Source organism: Cydia fagiglandana, chromosome 5, assembly GCF_963556715.1.
Source record: "Cydia fagiglandana chromosome 5, ilCydFagi1.1, whole genome shotgun sequence".
Classification (NCBI taxonomy): Eukaryota; Metazoa; Arthropoda; class Insecta; order Lepidoptera; family Tortricidae; genus Cydia; species Cydia fagiglandana.
In genome coordinates, this window is record NC_085936.1 from 16,997,616 (window position 1) to 17,016,420 (window position 18,805).

The 18,805-nt window shown below is 36.4% G+C and overlaps 2 protein-coding genes and 1 long non-coding RNA gene across 3 annotated transcripts in view; 2 read left to right on the top strand and 1 right to left on the bottom strand.

The window, feature by feature from the left end:
- The window catches only part of LOC134664604 (uncharacterized), a 484,236-nt gene that overhangs the window by 185,570 nt on the left and 279,861 nt on the right, over positions 1-18,805 (top strand). The gene's annotated exons all lie outside the window — the stretch shown is intronic.
- Positions 1-18,805, top strand: part of LOC134664595 (uncharacterized) — a 190,391-nt gene that overhangs the window by 54,825 nt on the left and 116,761 nt on the right. The gene's annotated exons all lie outside the window — the stretch shown is intronic.
- Positions 4,646-9,729, bottom strand: LOC134664573 (uncharacterized). The gene is made up of 3 exons (XM_063521287.1): positions 9,580-9,729; positions 8,719-9,249; positions 4,646-6,579 (listed from the first exon to the last, which is right to left on the bottom strand). Exons 2-3 carry the CDS (start codon positions 9,247-9,249, stop codon positions 6,355-6,357), a joined length of 756 nt encoding a protein of 251 aa, XP_063377357.1. The 5' UTR covers positions 9,580-9,729; the 3' UTR covers positions 4,646-6,354.

Here is an 18,805-nt window from a genome sequence, read left to right on the forward strand (position 1 = left end):
TTTCTACTGTCTTTTTCCTATGAAATAAACTTTTTTACGAAGTGCAGTGTGACTATTTTATCTTTTTATTTTAAAAGAACTACAGTGAATCATTTATGTATTGATACAACTGTATACTTATATATTTACTTTTAAATATGAATGAATGATTTCATAGTCCAAGTTTTAGTCATTTCCTGATAATTACCCGGTAAAACACCGATATCAATATCGATATTAGTGCTACTAACAACAATTATGATTATTAGCTTCATTTACCTACCTACTGTTCAGTGTACTATTATACCTACTGCAAATATACCTATTGTAACATTTAAGAACACATTAAATTGTATGCCTAGCTGTCACACGATAAAGTACGTAATTGAATAATTTTTCAAAGGAAGATACTACATATACTTCCTTCGACAAGATTTGGGGTGTGTTTCCATTCCACTAAGCGGTAGGAAGTTGAAGACTTTGTAATGAATTCTAGATATAATTGCACTCTGGAGTTACCTATACATTATTATTATTACAGACCTCAAGTTTACGTTACACTGGTCTTAATTAATAACTCGCCGGCGCTGGCGTAACCATTACTAATACCATAGTGTATAAGTACAATTAATGACCATTCGCAAACCTTACAGTAATGACATAAGGCCTACTAAAGGTCAATCAAGCGTGGTACACGGGCTGTTCTGCGTGAGTCGTTATTAGACCGTGGAAAAGTCTTAATTGCGTACACCATGACTCGTATGTGAAGCCATGACGTGAACATTTTGTAACGTAACTGCCCTTTTGTACAGTATTCAACTTTATAAAGCTGGGAAGGCAGTAAGTGGATGAGTCATCTATGAACAATAGCCTTATTTCTAACTGATTAGCAACAAAATGGGAGCCTTTAAAGAGGTTTTTGTTGGTTCCATGGCAAAATTCATGTTTGGGTTATTAATTATTATACGAGTTTAGCGCTGTGCGAGTAAAATTGTTGTATTTTGTAGCCATTTTCACAAAAGCGAGGAAAATGTTGCACTGTCTTACAATGTCTCCGGTTCTTGCATTTCCTATCCAATTTAAACTTAGCCAATTCAAAGAGAGTCCGGCACATAATATTTGTCTTTGTCACAATAATACAGATAGTGCGAGACAGGAACATTGCATTACATTGGTAGACGGTGAGCATTTGTATTATTAACTTCAGGACTGAGTTCAGAACTAAGTTATATATTTGAGAGTAAATGGTGTTTTCTATCTAATACCTTTAAAATAGCAATTCTTATATTTATTTATTTATATATTTCGGGATCCCGAAACGGCTCGAACGGTTTCGATGAAATTTGCTATTGGAAGTTTTAGGAGGCGAAAAATCGATCTAGGTCTTATCTCTGGGAAAACGAGAATTTTTGAGTTTTTATATGTTTTCTCTCCCAGATATTTTACATTATGAGTCATAATGTCATAATTAATGACGCTTTACAAATTATATGAAAGTTCTCGCTTATGTGATGGATGACTTAGAAGTCATCCTTGGAGAACTCCAAAACAATGACAAACTCATCGCAAACATGTTTTGTAGACAGTCTCTAAAATTGTCGTAACTCTGATGGACAGTTCATTATAATATGTAGTATTTGTTATACAGGGGGAGTTGGAGATTGCTCCACCGACAAGAGCACAGCTCTTAAATATAAAGAAGAAGAAGAGGGGAAGGGGGAATTTGCTAACTCCTCCTCCTCCCTCCTGCTCCTTCCAGGCGACACCCATGGTTGCCAATACATACATTACCGACAACTATGAGAATGTGCCCCAAGAAACTGGCATTCGATTTCTCGCACCGTCTATTAATTCTTAAGAGATTGTGACAATCTCAGATCCTGATCAAACTTTTCGGCCTTGCGGCAGAATTATACGGACCATGCGCTGCAGACGCGTATTTTCCTTTGTCATTCTTACCGTGCATGACATAACATGGTTGGTCTACCTTCTTCTCTTCTTCTTCCTCAACGAGTATGCGCCCACTGCTGGGCATACGCCTCTCCAAATCTCCTCCAAACAGCCCGATGTGCTGTTTCTCTCCTCCATGATTGTGATACCATAAGTTACGTGAAGCGAGCATAACATGCCTGCTGGCCTTTCTCAGACAGTCATTCTTGCCAAATATTTATCCAGACGCAAAATAGTTATCTATCGCACCTAAACAAACAGTGAGTCAATATCCAACAGTTACCTTGACTTGACATTGCGGCCAAGAGTACTAGTGTTATCTATTTAGAGCAAATGAAGCACGTAGATCCCTGACGTGATAAAGGTGTTCCAGAATGGGCTGGTTGTTCTAGTTTATTGCAGATGTTTAGATACTATGTCATAGCCTATAAGTACTTAGTTTATAAGTAGGTACCTAACCTACGAGTAAATACTATATTCTTTATGCTTTATTCCTAGAAAACGCATATTTTTTTACGACACAACGGAACAATTTTAATCTTGTAGCGTACAGCCAGCTTGAGGGTAAGCGGACGGCACAGCCTATGGATGTTAGCGACGTAAAGTTACACGCGGCAGCGGTGTATCAATATAAGAAAGCGGTAGTTAAAATTATTAAATTAAAGTAACAAGATTATTAAGTACTTACCTAAAATGATTTGCACACGACGCTTTTTACCAAGAGAAAAAATATACGACACACGACAAGCGTGTGATAGTCGTTTTAAACGTTTTATTTGCTTTTTGGCTAATGGTTGTACCATCGCCCACACTGTTAAATGTCCATCGGTAGACCTTATTATAAAAGGCATAAGGTCCACCGATAGACAGATAAGAGTGTTGCTGTTTGTACATTGAAGGAACTGTGCATAACCAAATAACCATAAAATAAGGATATAACAACATTATCCCCTCCCTCCCTCCCACTCTCCCCCTCCCTCCCTCCCACCCCCCCCTCCCTCCCTCCCTGACACTGCGGGGTTGCGAACTGCATCGCAGCCATAATTGTGTTTTTAGTTTTAAGATATATTTTGTATTAATATGTATGCTAGTTTTAAGGTATTTATCTATGGGCCAATAGTTGCCTGAAAATAAATGTTTTCATTCATTCATTCATTCATTCATTATCATCATCATATCAGCCGGAGGTCGACCGCTACACTTAAATCTGCATAACGACCGGTCGTAACGTCGTACACTGCCCTTGTACAGTCAACTGTAAAAATATGGGTGCACAATTCATCTCAAAAATATGTCCCATAGCTCTTATGTCAGCGAATTAAGCACTATGGGACATATTTTTGAATCAGTTGGCTGCACCCATATTTTTACAGCTGACGGTACAACCGAGTCTCTGCTGCCTGGCCTTCTCTGGCTTCGTCAGGTTCGTAAACACCCTCAAGAAATGTTCTGCCTCAGTGGCCATCGGTTCTAAAAACAGTGTACCGGGCCCACTGCCACTTAAAAATAAAATAAAAAACTTGCCACTTAATGCCTGGCAACTCTCTGAGCTGTGTCAAATTAACAACTTATAGGTAATGTAGGGGCATTCCACGAGGCTGTCGCTTACATAACGCTTTTGCCTTGTATGGCAGCTACCTCAATAAAATACGTGAATCTCGAGAATATACTGCCAATTTGTTAGCCAAGTCATGAAATATTACCTGACCCAATATCGCTTACTCAGCATTTCCAGAAGTATTAGAAGAATTGCGTTATGTAAGCGACAGTCTCGTGGAATGCCCCTGTTATGAAAAAACTTATAGGCAATGGTTATGGAGTAATTAAAGAAAATTTCTTACGGCTTGATTTGAAACGTCGAAGGGAACCTTTACTTAAGTACTTCCAGCCAAAACATGCATAATTTAGCGTATTCTCTACGATAACACAATAATAAATAAGTGTTATAATTACACAACATCCATCTAATTTTTTACTATCTCGAATCTTGGTGGTCGAATCGAATCGAAATCGGTCAAATATCTTGACCATTTAAGAATTTAGAGAAAAGTTTTTCCTACAAAACATGCTTCTTTTAGCGTTTTGATGAAATTTTCTACTTAGTCTTCCTTTTGTCTTTTGTTAAAAAAATATTTTTTTTAGTGCCGTATCCCCTTTGCCTTAGTCCAACCAGAAAATTTCTTACGGTTTAATTTGAACCGTCAGGTACCTTTATATACATACTTCCATATGCAGGTGGCTCCACGTTTTGATGAATAGATATACAAGGCAGTTTATCTGATTCCACTTCCAGCAACAGGGAACCGTTAAATTTGGGGACCTAACAGATGTATGTTTATATTTTTAACGACTTCCGCTCGATAAACTCACCAATTCAGAGTATTAAGGGGCTACGTAGTGCGAATGTCTGTGACTGTTGCGCCTTTTTTCTACTGGTCAGGATGGGATGACCGGTAATTCAAATTGCGGGACCGTGACCGCCATACGCTGTACAATTGGGTTTTTGCACTCTTCGTATTGTTATCGGGAGTTGCTAGTCATTGCCAGTGAAGGTTTAGGTGCGATTTGACCTGAGATACTGCATCTTCGCCGTAAAATCCTGGCGAGGGTAGATATACCTATGTTTTTTTATTTTGTATATGATAATATGTATCGTTATTTGGTCTACCTACACAAAATAAATTAGATATTTTTTTAATTATAGAAAAAAATGATAAAATATATAAAACATATCTATATTAGTTATTTTTAAGTATATTTAAACTTAATAAACAATTGCATTGTTAACAAGATCATCAACTTACAAATCATCCAAACACTCATATATATACATTCGTTATAATTACGTATAACAGATAGTTGCCAATTTTAGATGTAGGGTAAACTAATAATAAAGCTAATAACTGGCCACTTTACCAAAATATCAACAAAATGTATTATTTTCTAATATCTTTGTAATGAAATTAACTCAATGTACCTACAATATTTATGTGAATTTTCATTTTAAGTAAATTACATTTACATTACATGTTTACTGTGATTGTATGATATTTTCTTAAGTGATCAGTTATTAGCAATTTTATTTTTCCACATATTAACTTCATAACAAAGAAATGCAGCAAAGATACCCTTACCACGACTCACTGACAGTGTCAACAATGACATATATACGCTAACGTCTACGTAACTTACTTTCTATGAATCTCGCTCGTACTGACATATTAGTGCGAGTAAGATGTATAGAAAGTAAATTATGTAGACGTTAGCTTAATATGTCAGTGTTGACACTATCAGTAACTCATGGTACGGGTACAGATTCACCTTAAAAATATTTTTGCAAAATGATGTGCAAAATGTCTTAAAGAAGAATCACAGCTGCATCCGAATATTTTCCAATGATCGAGTTAAATATAATGTCATATACTTAAAGCATAAAAATGCATTGTTTTAACATATATAACTAAGTACAAGGAACTAGTGTAATTATGGCATCGAAACTGAAGATGTATCCAGCAGGGGCACATTTAAGGTAAGACGGGTTTCCGCCAGGAAACTCAAAAACCGGACCCTAAAGAAACACCTTCAACATTATAAGCACGACTTTTGCAAGCATACAAAGAAAAGAATAATAAATTATTCATTAAAGCTCGCATGACACGTAAACGTACAGACACAGACTAAAAGCAATCCTATGTCATCAGAATAAACTTAGAAAAACGGCGTAAAAAATGTATTGTAGATTGGGATTTTATGCAAAGAACGATGCTTCAAACTATCTAAAACCACTTAAGCTTCATCAAAAAAGAAACTCTTAAAAATAACCAAGCACATTACATCTAGTGACTGCATTTCTATTTTTACAGACGTGGCGTTCGCGCTGCATTGATATAAAGATAACTCAAGTTCGTTTGATCGCGGTTCGATCCAATTGATTTTACGTTTTAAATGCGAGCTCATTTCTTATTCGTATAATTATAGAAAGAAATAAATACATTTGCTACGTTAATCGAATTTGTATCACTTGAATACCTAAGTGACAGAGTTTGATCTATATCTACAGCTTGCCAATCAATGACAGCGATAACCCAGAGCCAGACCTTAGGGCCGATTTACACAATGATTACCTAAACGCAAGTAGGAAATGTAAGAACTCGCATTTAACACTTATCAATGTGTCAATCAGTACGGATATGATGGTCGTTCTAGTTTAAGTGACAGCGTGATAAAACGGTGTCCGTCGCTATCTATCTCGCGATGTTAAAAAGAGTCAGTTATTTTATCACGTGGATAAAACCATCTATAATACGCTGGCAGGCCTTACGAGCAGCAATATCTCGTACGTAATTTGAACACGGTACAGCACCGACAACATTTAACATCAAATAAATACTGATCATGACTAAGTCGTTTCCGCATCTACCGTCCTCACTGCGTTGGAGCGTACGCTGATGCGAACATGTCTAGAACTTCCTGAACGTACTCCTTGGAGCATACATCGCGTTTGTCGAAGTAGGTTGCGCAGTTGCCTGACACGAAGCAGGCGCGCTGTTGCTGCCTGGATTGCGAGGGGTCACAGCAGGAGAGGACCATGGCGTCGCAGCGCTTCGGGCGGCGGGTGTTGGAATCTACCCTGCCTTGTTGTGTGTTTACCTGGAAAAGACAGCCATTTTAGAAATTGTATGTAGTTTGCTATCAGAAGCGCCCGCATCTTAAACGCGATTAGGAACACATTTGCAATTTAAATCTCGGTCCTCAGACAGATTAAATGCGCATATGTTTTCTATACAGTATTTACATGTCGTATATATAAATGACGTTGTAAAAAAATTACCTATATTACCAATGATAATATACCTGTGAATTATTTCCGCAATAAGATATATTATTGATTTGGCTGAGATAAGATAAGTATTGTAAATAAATATAAAGAAATTCTTGTAAACTGCGAATATGTATTAATAATCAATACCACATTGTATTCCGTGATCAATACCATGTTGAATTTATGGTCGGTATAATAAATAGTAACGGAAATAAAGATCAAAGTCTAATTGATCAAAAAAGAGAGAAGATTTGAATTATCAAAAAACAAAATAAATATCTAAGCTTTGAGTAAAATAGATACATTGCCTGTACATATTACTCCAATAATATGTGAAAATTTCCTAACGGCTATCTAGATGTTTCTACCTAATTGGTACCAATTATGTGATAAATTGGTGTACTATTATGTTACCTATACATTAGTGTCTGTAACGTGTTCTAGTGGAATGATTTTTTGATAAATGGTCGATAGTGATTTACCATTACCAAGCTGTGAAGAAATCAGAAAGCGGAAAGAATTTTAAAATGTTTAAGATATTTGTGTGTCAAATGGCAAAATTGTATGTCTTGCCATTTGATCTTCACAGTAATTAACATTCGTCAACGCGTGTTTGATGAATGTTAATTATTTAATAGCATTTATTCTTATTAGCTTGATATTTCTATTTATAGTTAGTTGATCTCTGTGTAATACGTGGTAATTTGTTAATTGGACTTTAATTGCGTATAGTAGTCTTGCTGCATAATACGTATTTTGGTCACACTTATCGCGCTTGACATTTGATATATGACTCGTTTCTTACTAGCGTGCGGTGTTAGAAATTGATAATTAGTATATTTAATTTTATTTTATCACGTCATGCCGTGGTCTACTGATCTACTCTAACCCAACCTAACCTGAACGTAAATAGGTAACCTACGAATTGAAGCGGGTGAGTATCACGGTGTATGAGGGGGACAGGGAGTGCCTAGTGATGTCTCACTCTTTTTTATAATGTATATATGTATCATAGAAAGTTACGAACTAAGACGTGATAAGTAGGTTTTAGATCACAGTCACGCTGGTGCATAGATATACTAGAAATACCCATAAAAAATACCTAGTATAAAACTACTGGCCTTTAGATCGAGTTTCATTGCAACGGCTTGCCATTTGACAATAATAAATAAAAATCAAATTAAATAAATTTAACTAAAACAAAAAAAGAGATGTAGTGTTGCTATGTCTTATCTCTGGCGCATACGTCACACCTAAAGCAGGTGGGAGTAGACAGTGACTCACTGGACGTGACAGGAGTGGTGGTTGTCTCGTAGGAACTCTAATCCTTAACTTCTGGGTGTCCTAAGGACACTACACCTGGGAAGAATCATTTTCAAACCTTGAGGTTAGAAAACATTTTAGCGACTAATGATAATGGTGACGGTCAATGTCAACTTATCTATTACATATACTCTATGGTTGTCTGTGTTGCACCCACGTTGATAACTATTTAAGGTTATGGTTACGTTGTTAGTTTAAAAGACAAGACAAGGCTAATATTTGCTTTGGTCCTTGACTATAATATGGATAATATGGATATCGTATCTAGTAGTTCAGAAGGGTATTTCACTGCGCGTCCCTGTCTTCAGGAGTAGCGAAGAGTAATAAGAAACAGAAAAATTACCGACCGCCAGAGAATAAATTAAAGAGAATCTAGAGTCTTATTTAAGAAACACACCAGAAAAAGTACTCGGGAATCAGGCTTCGATAAAATGCGTAGTGATTAGGCGTAGTGATTAGGTAGACACCCTAATATGACCTCGGTCTCTTTAAAGCTAGAGTGAATAGACTATTACTGATCCGGTGAGCTCCATCTTAGGCTCTGTCTTCACTTTCCACCAGGTGTGACTAGAGCCAATCGCCGATCAGTTTATTATAAAAAAACCCTTCAAACAAGGTTGTTTAGATTGAATTTGGAGACTCACCGAAGCCTGGCTGCTGCCGTGCTCGACGGCGGGCGGCGGGCGGGAGGTGACCGCGGGCGGCGCGATGGGGTCGAAGTTGATCGGCCTGTTGTTGTTGAAGTTGTCCTCCGGCTCTTCGCTGTCGTCGTACCCCCAGTTCTGATTCGAGTCCTCCATCTCCGGGAACCTGCTTGTAACGTTCGGCTTTTGCAGCGTAGGACATTTGCATCGTTGGCACGGGTACTGGACGGGATAGGGTATGTAGATCGGTTGAGGCGGTGGCGGAGGAGGAGGACGGCGGACTAAGTCAGAAATTTCTTCTAGTAACCTATAGATATGCGGCAGCAAGTCCTGTTGACTCCTGTCGTCTCTTCGGTGTTCCGGGTAGTGCGGACGGTACCACGACGGCTGGTAGCCATAGTCGCCTAGGTACTGTCTCTTTGGTCTGTGGCGGATTTGTTTGTGGTGTTCGTGCTCGCTCTGCTCCGCGGAGCCGAGGTCGATGACCGCTAGGTACAGTGCGCCGATAAATAGTGCTGTTAATGTCTTCATCTGAAAAGAAAGGGTATTTGTTTTTACAACTATTTTCTAACATAAACATAACCTAACAATAAATATTTTCTGCAGTTACAATATCGAGTTTTTCGAGGGTCAAGTTGTTTATAAAAAATAAACAAACGTTATCGTTAGCGTTGTTTCTTTAGAAACTGGAAAAACAGCATTACTTAATAGAAAAAAAACTTCATCAGAAACTTGATAGCACGACAGCTTGTTATTTTCCTTATTATTATCATCATTAGTTAATAGCTCTGCTTAATGTTGCGTTCCAATCACTTTCACAAGCCACTTTGATTCCCGGTTGTAGTTTAAAATAGCACCAACCTTTTAAAATTCAGCCGGCTAAACAAATATACGAATTCGAAGGTCGTGACGTCACTGAACAAGTAGACCAAATGTTGGTTATCAGTCGCACCGCGTGTGTTCTGTCTGGCGCGCCGATGTACACTGGCTCAGGCATGCGCGAGCGACCGTGGCATTAATGTGCCCAGACGCACTCGGTATTTATATATGTACATACTATAGCTATGTTTATATACGAGCTCTACGCATTTATGGTGACTCAATGTGGTATACCCCAAAGCATTTAATTTATGTACGGCGGTAAAATGGAAGTTAGAGCAAAAATAGACAGACAGGCGCGGTGTTAAAAATCTTTACTACTTGTAGCTAATTCTTAACATCAATTTTTTAACGTGATTTTCCAGTTAAGTAGGTGCTTAAAAGGCCCACTGATTAACAGTCCGCCGGACGAAATCGGCCTGAACAAAAAGAACAAAAAGTTGACAGATCCGAACAACTGACACGCAGATACCACCCGGCGGACTGTTAATCAGTGGGCCCCTTTAGTAAAGGCGTGTAATGTAACATATCGTCAATTAGCTTCCACTTAACTGAAGATACATTGACACATATAAGTATGTAGACCAATCTGACCAATTAGATCATATAATACTCGTACGTATGTATATGATTATATGTATACCTACTTAATGCTTGTAGATATTTAATTTTTTACTAAGGTACTGCAGGCCAGCAACAAAAACAAAACACGATTCTTAAGCTTGCCTATTTTCAAAATTTCATTCGTTTATACCTAAAAATTTGTGTTCATGCTCGCTAATACCATAGACTAAATTGCAAGTTAAACATAAGGTACCTTAGTATATCTTATAAGCACAAGCTTACATAACATTTTTGGTTTGAAAAAAAACGACCGTGACCGTGACTGGTTAGGTTACGTCATATATGTAAGCGCCGCTTGATTACTTATATTGTCCGGTAGGACGGCTTGCAGAAAAAGCTGTTAACTCCTTTTGAACCTTATTACATGCTAATAAAGCGGAAAATTGCTTACCCTCGAATAAGAGTTCAGAAGAACAAATAATAATGATCGAAAACCACGAGCACATATTTTCCTACATTTAACTATGATCATATTTTATTTTGCTTCGTGGATTTAATAGTTAGGTACAAAGTTAAACCAAGATTGAGCTAAGCGGTCCATTTTTATAATTTTACTAACACCACTAAAAATTTACATCTGGAGCCCCAATGAGATTTTAAAATAAATTTAAATGACATCAATAATTAAGTACAATTCTGCAGAGCTTATAGTTTTAATGAGATCGAGATGAGGCGATAATTATGTGCCCCAAGTAAGAAGTTACTTTGAATAATGAACTAATTATCAATTAATCAATAGGGACCTTTCCTGCATACCGTATTCCTATTTAATGGTCCTCAGAAAACACTGCGACAGAGTTTCTCTCTCATCAACGTTTCGGTTTCATTTGATGCATAAAATAGTCCACATATGTCTACATGAATGGGGTAAAGTAATATTAACAAAAGTATAAATGTAGGTACTTACATTACTCGTACATGAAAAAAAAGTTAATGAACTATTTGCCACTAGTGAACAATATTAAGGTGAGGGACAGGTCATTACGGCTAAAAAAACGACCCTGGTGTCTTAGAATATTTTGGTCTAAAGCGTTGTGGTTAAGGCTCATGGTACGATTTTCGCTGAATTAACTCGTTCTTAAAAAACATTTCGCAGTAAAAATACTAACATTTTGGTTGGTTTTCAACATATTTTAAATATTTTGAAAATAATATAACAGAAAATATCTCCTGGCCTACAGGACATTGGTAATACTTATAACTGACCAAAAAATAAAGAAATAGGGGCATTTGATTGGGTATCGGGAACACGAACTTATTTTTTATAAAATAAAAATTATTTATATGAAAGGCGTTTAAGAACATAGACGAACAATAGTTACTCACTAATTACTACAAGTTTAAGCCATAGCCATGAACCTATTTTGTACCAAAACAACGTTGATTTTTATTGATTTTTTTTTGCCAAAAGTGACTTTTGGTTGTCACCTATCCAAACGATATTATTAAACTTTAAAGTTATTATTTTTAATAGACCATAACAATTTTGAATTTCTCTGCATTTTTTTCGAAAGTTCGACATTCGCGGAACACAAAATTACATTGAATATTAAACATATCAAGTTTGCTCGCAGCCCAGCATTTGGGCAACGCCTATAGGTATTCGTCATTGTTTACCTCATTACCCATGCGTCCTTCGGCCCAAAAAGTCGGCCTCTTCACACAAACGTCTACGATTCCCCTAATCGTCTTTAGATAACGTGGACGGAAAAGTAAATTAAAAATGTACAATGGTTTTGACAAATCGCCAATCGCGAATCGTAACTACGATACCTAACTTTTGTCTGTGGTCGTGCGTGCCTATTATGGACGTAGGGGGTTATTCATATTACGTCATTTCAAATTAGGGGGGGGGGGTCTGGACATCGGATGATGACGTAAGAGGAAACGGGTCATTCGAAGCATGATTTTTGGATGATTTTAGGGGGTCGTCAAAAGTCATCAAAAAAAGATGACGTAATTTATGGACAGCCCCTAGGATATATTACTGTTTTCTCGAATAACGAGTTTCTCTGGCTGGATCCGATGGAGTACTCGAAAGGTAATCGCAGAATCACGATCAGAAATAGTTATTAAGAATCCGAATAATTTTATTCTTATACGCATAATTGCGTTGTAGGTACGGTTGCGCGCAAATATGATCGAAATTGAATACTACATTTATAAATACCTAACTTCACCAGTCAAGGTCAGAAATATCAATTAAAACATATAAAATAAAGATAATAAAATATTTTACCTGTGACTAGCGTTAATAGATATACATACTATTTTTATTGCTTTTAAATTACTTTATTAGTTTACGTATAAGATGTCACATTAATACAATAATTAATTATAGGACGTCGTCTTGATTTTAGGATAAAACAAAGGCTTAATTTAAAATGTCGTTAAATTTAATTAATAAAACTATTTTAACGAATTAAATCGCGTAACTTAATAGTTTTTATTTCACGAGCAACTATCGCAATTTTTTTTGTATTGTGTTCATAATATTGATCTTGCGACCTTTTGGAACACCTGTTCAATCCGGTCCAGTCAGTTAGAATCTTGCCCGAAGCGGTAAATTATTGCATTTTACATTTAATAAAAAAATCGTTAAAAACATCCCCTCTAAGAGTGAATCAGGAATGGAAATTTGTATTAACCATTTCTAGTACGGAAAAGAAGTTGCAGCGGACAAAAGCTAAGTCTCCCACAGAAAATGGATCAGCCAAAATGTATGAAACAGCCAAATTTTTTTTTCGTGATTTCAGGGTTGGACCCATAGTAAAAGTTGCTCAGTATAATCCCAAAACCTCCCTGGCAACGGGAATGCAGTTATTTTTTAGCCACCCTATATAGAACACTGCGTGAAGATTGCTATTACATTTGGAGACTAGTCGAGGGGTCTCCTACGAGTGTCAAGTACATGAGTGCGGTCCTCAATAAAGCTGCCAGCTAACTTGGAGAGCTTCTCGTGACATACATATAGCCAACTATGTTATACGATATACTGTAGGCTGTAGTAACAGAGCTAGATCAATATCAGACGCTGTGATCTTCTCCTCCTAACATCAGCTATGTACACTAGACCGTTGCAATTTACTGCAAATATTTGAAGAGCTTCGACCCTAGAAGACGTGGGATTTTTCGATCTGGAAGTCGTAGGTATACATTCGGACATCCGTTGATATTTACCATGTCTGTGAGGAAACCCGCATGCATCAGAAAACAAATATACATTAGGCCAGCTGCTGACTAGCCAAATCTTGTCCCTCGACTCATCATTAGATGGTGACAATGTCATGGTAAATAAAGGTTGGCCAAAATTAAAGTCCCCTCCTTCCTTCTTCCTTGCGTTATCCCGGCAGCATTTAAAAAGAAATTAAAATCATTTAACTAAAAAAACCGTATCATTTTCAAAATATTCTCCTTCAGCTTTGATACATAAACGCAAACGTTTTGAAAAAGATGGGAAAGGTGGACTGTATATGAGTGGAAATAAAAGTGAGATATTACCTGGTGAATTATGTATTTAATTATGATAATATTTACAAATGGATGAGAAAAACACGTTCTTATGTGACAGCCAAATCGAAACCAAACATAACACAATATGACAATTTCCTTTTCTTCTTAATAATTTTGAATTTAGATAACTAGAAATAAGAATGATATGATGATTGATGATGATACTCCAAAGAGTATGCAACACGTTTGTTAAAAATTATCAACAATATGCGGAACTAAAAAAACTGTTAACGAATTTTTGGCCCACCCGGCACCTAAATATGTCAAAATAACGTTCGAGAAACCTGTCGGCTTAGAGCTCGTTCCCACTATGTCGGATGTCGTGGCGATTTTTAATCGTGTGTCGTTGCCGCTGTTCTCACTATGTCGGATGTCGGATCCGGATTTCAATCGGGTGTCGGCGGTACTGTTCCCACTAGTCGTCTGTCGTGCACGATCGCAGCTGGCGTGTATTTTTCGAGTGGGTAGCGAGGCTTAGTACAAGATGAACGTCGACGAAATGTTTGTGGTTTTGTATTATTTGCGAAAGAAACGATTAGAGGCAGTTAAAAAAAGGAGATATTGGGTACACCCAATTCTCAGGGAAAGATTTACCTTAGGAATATTTCAGAATTTGATAGCTGAATTAAGAAGTGATGAAGTGAAATTTTTAAATTATTTTAGAATGTCTATAAATACATTCAACGATCTACTATCTCGGATATCAGGATGCATAAACTACAAAAATACAGTATTTAGAGACTGCATTTGCACTGAAGAAAGGCTGTCCATATTTTTAAGGTAAGATAACCTAATTATATTATTTGTTTATTAACAGAGCTCGGAAAAATGTAATGCTAATTTACCTAAAGTTCGCAGTAGGACGACGAGTTAGACCTTATAACCACCAAAAAATATGATATATTTTTATTGATCGCGATCGGGCGGCGCGGGCGAAATCGTTCCGACATCCGACAAAATGTGAACAGCGCTATATTCACTCGTACGCGAGCGAGACACGACACGATTTTTTTCCGGGCTGGGAGGGCTGGCAAAACGCACGAAATTTTATGTCGTATCCGACACGAAATCGTTGTCGGACGAGTGTGAACAGCTTCATATAAAATGTTCTGCCAGTGGAACGTACGATTAAAAATCGCCACGACATCCGACATAGTGGGAACGAGCTCTTACGAAGAACGATGTCCCGTATTGAACGGAAGTTAGTGACCTTATGATGTGTCACTATGTTGTCATTTAAAAGGCAAAACAACTGCATTAAACCACTAAACTAGGTAATTATCTCACTAGTGTCCCGGCCAAAGCGAAGTTCACTTGACGTAACTCACAATAAGTAAACATCGTCTTACGTCAGTTTCTAGTAAATGAGTAATTCTGTATGTAGTAAAGATAATCCAGCGAAGGATTTACTAGTGTTTACATGCTGTAAAGTCTAGATTTTGGTAGACGCAATTAATGTATTATCCTGACTGAAAAATTAAAAGACTGGCACAAAAAAGAAATGATTGGCGATTAACTACTCCACCGACAAGAGCAAATCTCAAGTTATGATGATGATGATGACTGAAAAATGAATACTGACTGTAAGATATGCCTAGAAAATAAACGAATAGTGGACTGGATTTCGATGTTTATTGAAATGTAGCAAAAAAAATGATGCTGAGTATACCTACACATCTGTTGCCTTGTTAGTAATATATTGTTTTAAAGAACATTTCAATTTACTTCCTGAAATATTATCATATCCGCATTTGTTGAATTTTGAGTTTAATTTCTGCACTACCTAAAGGTTATCTGGAAGAGATCGCTCTTTAGCGATAAGGCCGCCTTTTGTCTACCTCTGTCATTGTATAATATTGTATTTCCTTGTAAATTTATTTTGAGATTGTGCAACAAAGAGGATTTGTATTGGTATGACTTACATTTCACATATGATCGGCAAACCTTTTGTTGGCCATCATGAATATTTGCCCAGTGACAAACCTGGATCTGGATGATGTAATACATACATATATATAGGTATAATACGGGTTGGAATATATACTAGTACAATACTGCATGGACGGGATTCGGAATTACTGTTTTGTATGCCACAATAGTCAGTGAAAATGGATGGAAATTAAATAACGCTCCAGTCAACCATGAGGCTCAACAGAGAGATTAAATAATGCACTGCACTTAACTATCTATAAAATTAATTATGTGATGAGTGAGGCTGATGAATTTAAATTGTTAAACATTAACTGAAAACAGATAAACATAAATATTTCTCTGTTATAGTGCCACATAAAATAGTAGAAATTAAATAAGGAGGAACTAAAAAAAATCCATACTAAATTGTTGCCATTAAGCATTTTACGTCAAAAATGTGACAGTTTTGTTGAAAGTGGCGCCCTCATTTGTTTTCTACAATTTCTTGTCGGGCTATAGTTAGCTTACTAAACAGTAAGTCTAAAGTGTTTCTTAGTATATTAGATAGGTATTTACTATTTTCAAAATTACCTTGCTATCGAAGTTTCTCCAACGCACCATAAGTAATGCTCGAATAGTGTATCTTCGACAAAACGGTATTAGGTGACAACATCAGGTGTCATTTAAGGGTGTGATGTAACCACACCCCGCCCACTACCACAACCCGTTTCCTGTTGATGACTGCTTAGAGCTAAAAGGCAAGACTCAATACTTACTGGGAAAATACGTCTGACAAATTATCAACTCGAATTTTAAAATTGCGTCAGTTTTCATATCGTACTCCAAAGTCCATACTATAGACTTTGAGCTATCTAAATACCAATTGACCCTACTTAATTAACATGTCGCTAGCGTTAATCATTCCTGGATTGTATAAATTATGGTTCTTAATTGGCAAGGATACCTTCATATTAATAGTCCATATCCTCCGTAACTATTAAAATATCAGCTTTTAAATAGGGGCCGTAAAGTCAGGAAAATAGAAGAGATTAAAAGATGGCGCGCGAGGTTTTAACTTTTTACGTCACTTAACTAGGTAAAAGAAGTATGAATTAGGCGTATATGAAGAACATTATACAGATCAAGTATGCTTTGGCAGCTCAGTTAGTAGAGGGATTACCGACTAGGCCGGAAAGCTACGAATTCGAATGTTGGCCAAAGCGGTAAGCTGTGTCTTTACGAACCTTTTTGCTTTACGAACTTGGCTGACACTCTACCGTGTTTCAAGATGAGTGTTTTTCTTCGTTTGTGGGTCCAACTGACTACTACTTGGAATGTATTCTCTTGTTATCTACTCTACTTCCTTTTTGCGCGTAACAACTATTTTCATTATCCTTCAAAGAACCTATTAAGTTGTTACAAAAACTTTAACAGCTTTGTAAGTAGGTAAGTGCTCTCTATTAAAAACGGGTATACAATTTGTACCTTATTACAGTGTAAAAGGTGTCATTTTCTATTAAACTAATGATTAACAGGTATTTGAATGATCAATATAGTACTCATAAATGTAGGTCCTAGCGTCAATTTTGTTAGCAATAAACTCCTTGCGTATATAATCCTAAAAATCCTTGCTAACAAAATTGTAATCTCAAAATCAATGGGTTCAAAATTCTCATCAAGGATCCGTGCCTAAACAAACAATTGTCAAGGGCTTTTCACGAGTATTTCAACATACATACTATAAATAACTTGCTTTGTTCTTTTCAGGTAAGTACATGAGTTTGCCGAGTGTCAGTGGACGTACAGGTAAAATAAAAAAATGTGTTAGGGTTATAACGCGAGCATCATGGGCACCTTTGCACCGGAAATGGCTGGGAGCGTTTTGTCTTTTTAAAATTATAGTTTTAATTTTTATTTGTAAGTTTTAGTCTTCATTTAATTTGTAATTTGTATCCTTTTTTTAATATTACCAAATAATCCATTCCCCTTTTATAACTAATAAAACATTAATTCAATAAACAGTAAACAAATAAACTCCTATGTATTAAATAAATATGTAGCTCGGAAATTAAAAGTACTTAAGTACCTAAATTATATTTAACTTTCCTGTTTATGAAAGTTATGAGTACCTAAGTATACAGTGTTTTTTTATGAATCACTGCGATGTAGTTACATACGTACAGCTGTTTCTGTTCTGACAGACATATTTATTATTTTGCCGCATAGATTAATATAATTCCGCTAAAATTAGAAATGGCCTATAACGGTGTATTTTTAAAATTTCCTCTCGAAGTTTCCATTTAACCCGTGCTGAGCAGATAAAATGAGGGGCAATTCAATTTGTGCAATTAGCTCTTATTTACCGAGGGTAGGCCTTCGCAAATTTTAATCTCAATATATTTTATAAAAATGTATTCAGATAAATGACGCTTTGAGGAATATGCTGAATACACCGTTTTGCCGCCCGATACTGATTGTGCTATAAGCTAGTACAGTCAGCAGCAAAAGTTGCTAAGCGGGCGAGGTGTTCAAAATGATCTTGACACGACGTTATTGTTAAGAGAATAAGAGCGTGTCAAGGTCATTTTGAACACCCCGCCTGCTTAGCAACTTCTGCTGCTGACTGTACTCTTAAAAATTCCATATAGGCTTAAAATTATTAATTTGTTTCGGATCATAAACGTAGGAATGTATTAGTAATGAAACAAATTAATTACGACACTAATAACGCTACAAAACTGCAATTTGATAGCCATAAGCCATAAATTAAGTAGTACCTATCTATTAATATAATTTATTGCATACTTGACCTGTTTAAATAACATAATTATTACTTATACACAATTAACATTCAAAAATGCTCTTCGCACAATTTTTCGAAAAAATCTATGTCAGATAGTTAAACGTTTACCTTGTATATTTAATATTATACGCCAATTTTGCTCTACTATGTCCCATTTTGTTCCATTTATTCGGCCATGGTCGTTAAAACTACATGCGTCATAAAAAATACATTATGAGAATGAGTTAAGAGTTATTTTTGAGTGTCAGAATATCTTCGTTACAATTTAAAGCGACAAAGTAGCAATAAATTGTTTGAAGTGCGATGGTTACAAATGAGTGCTGACATCATGGCATATGGGTAAAAAAACTGCCGTAT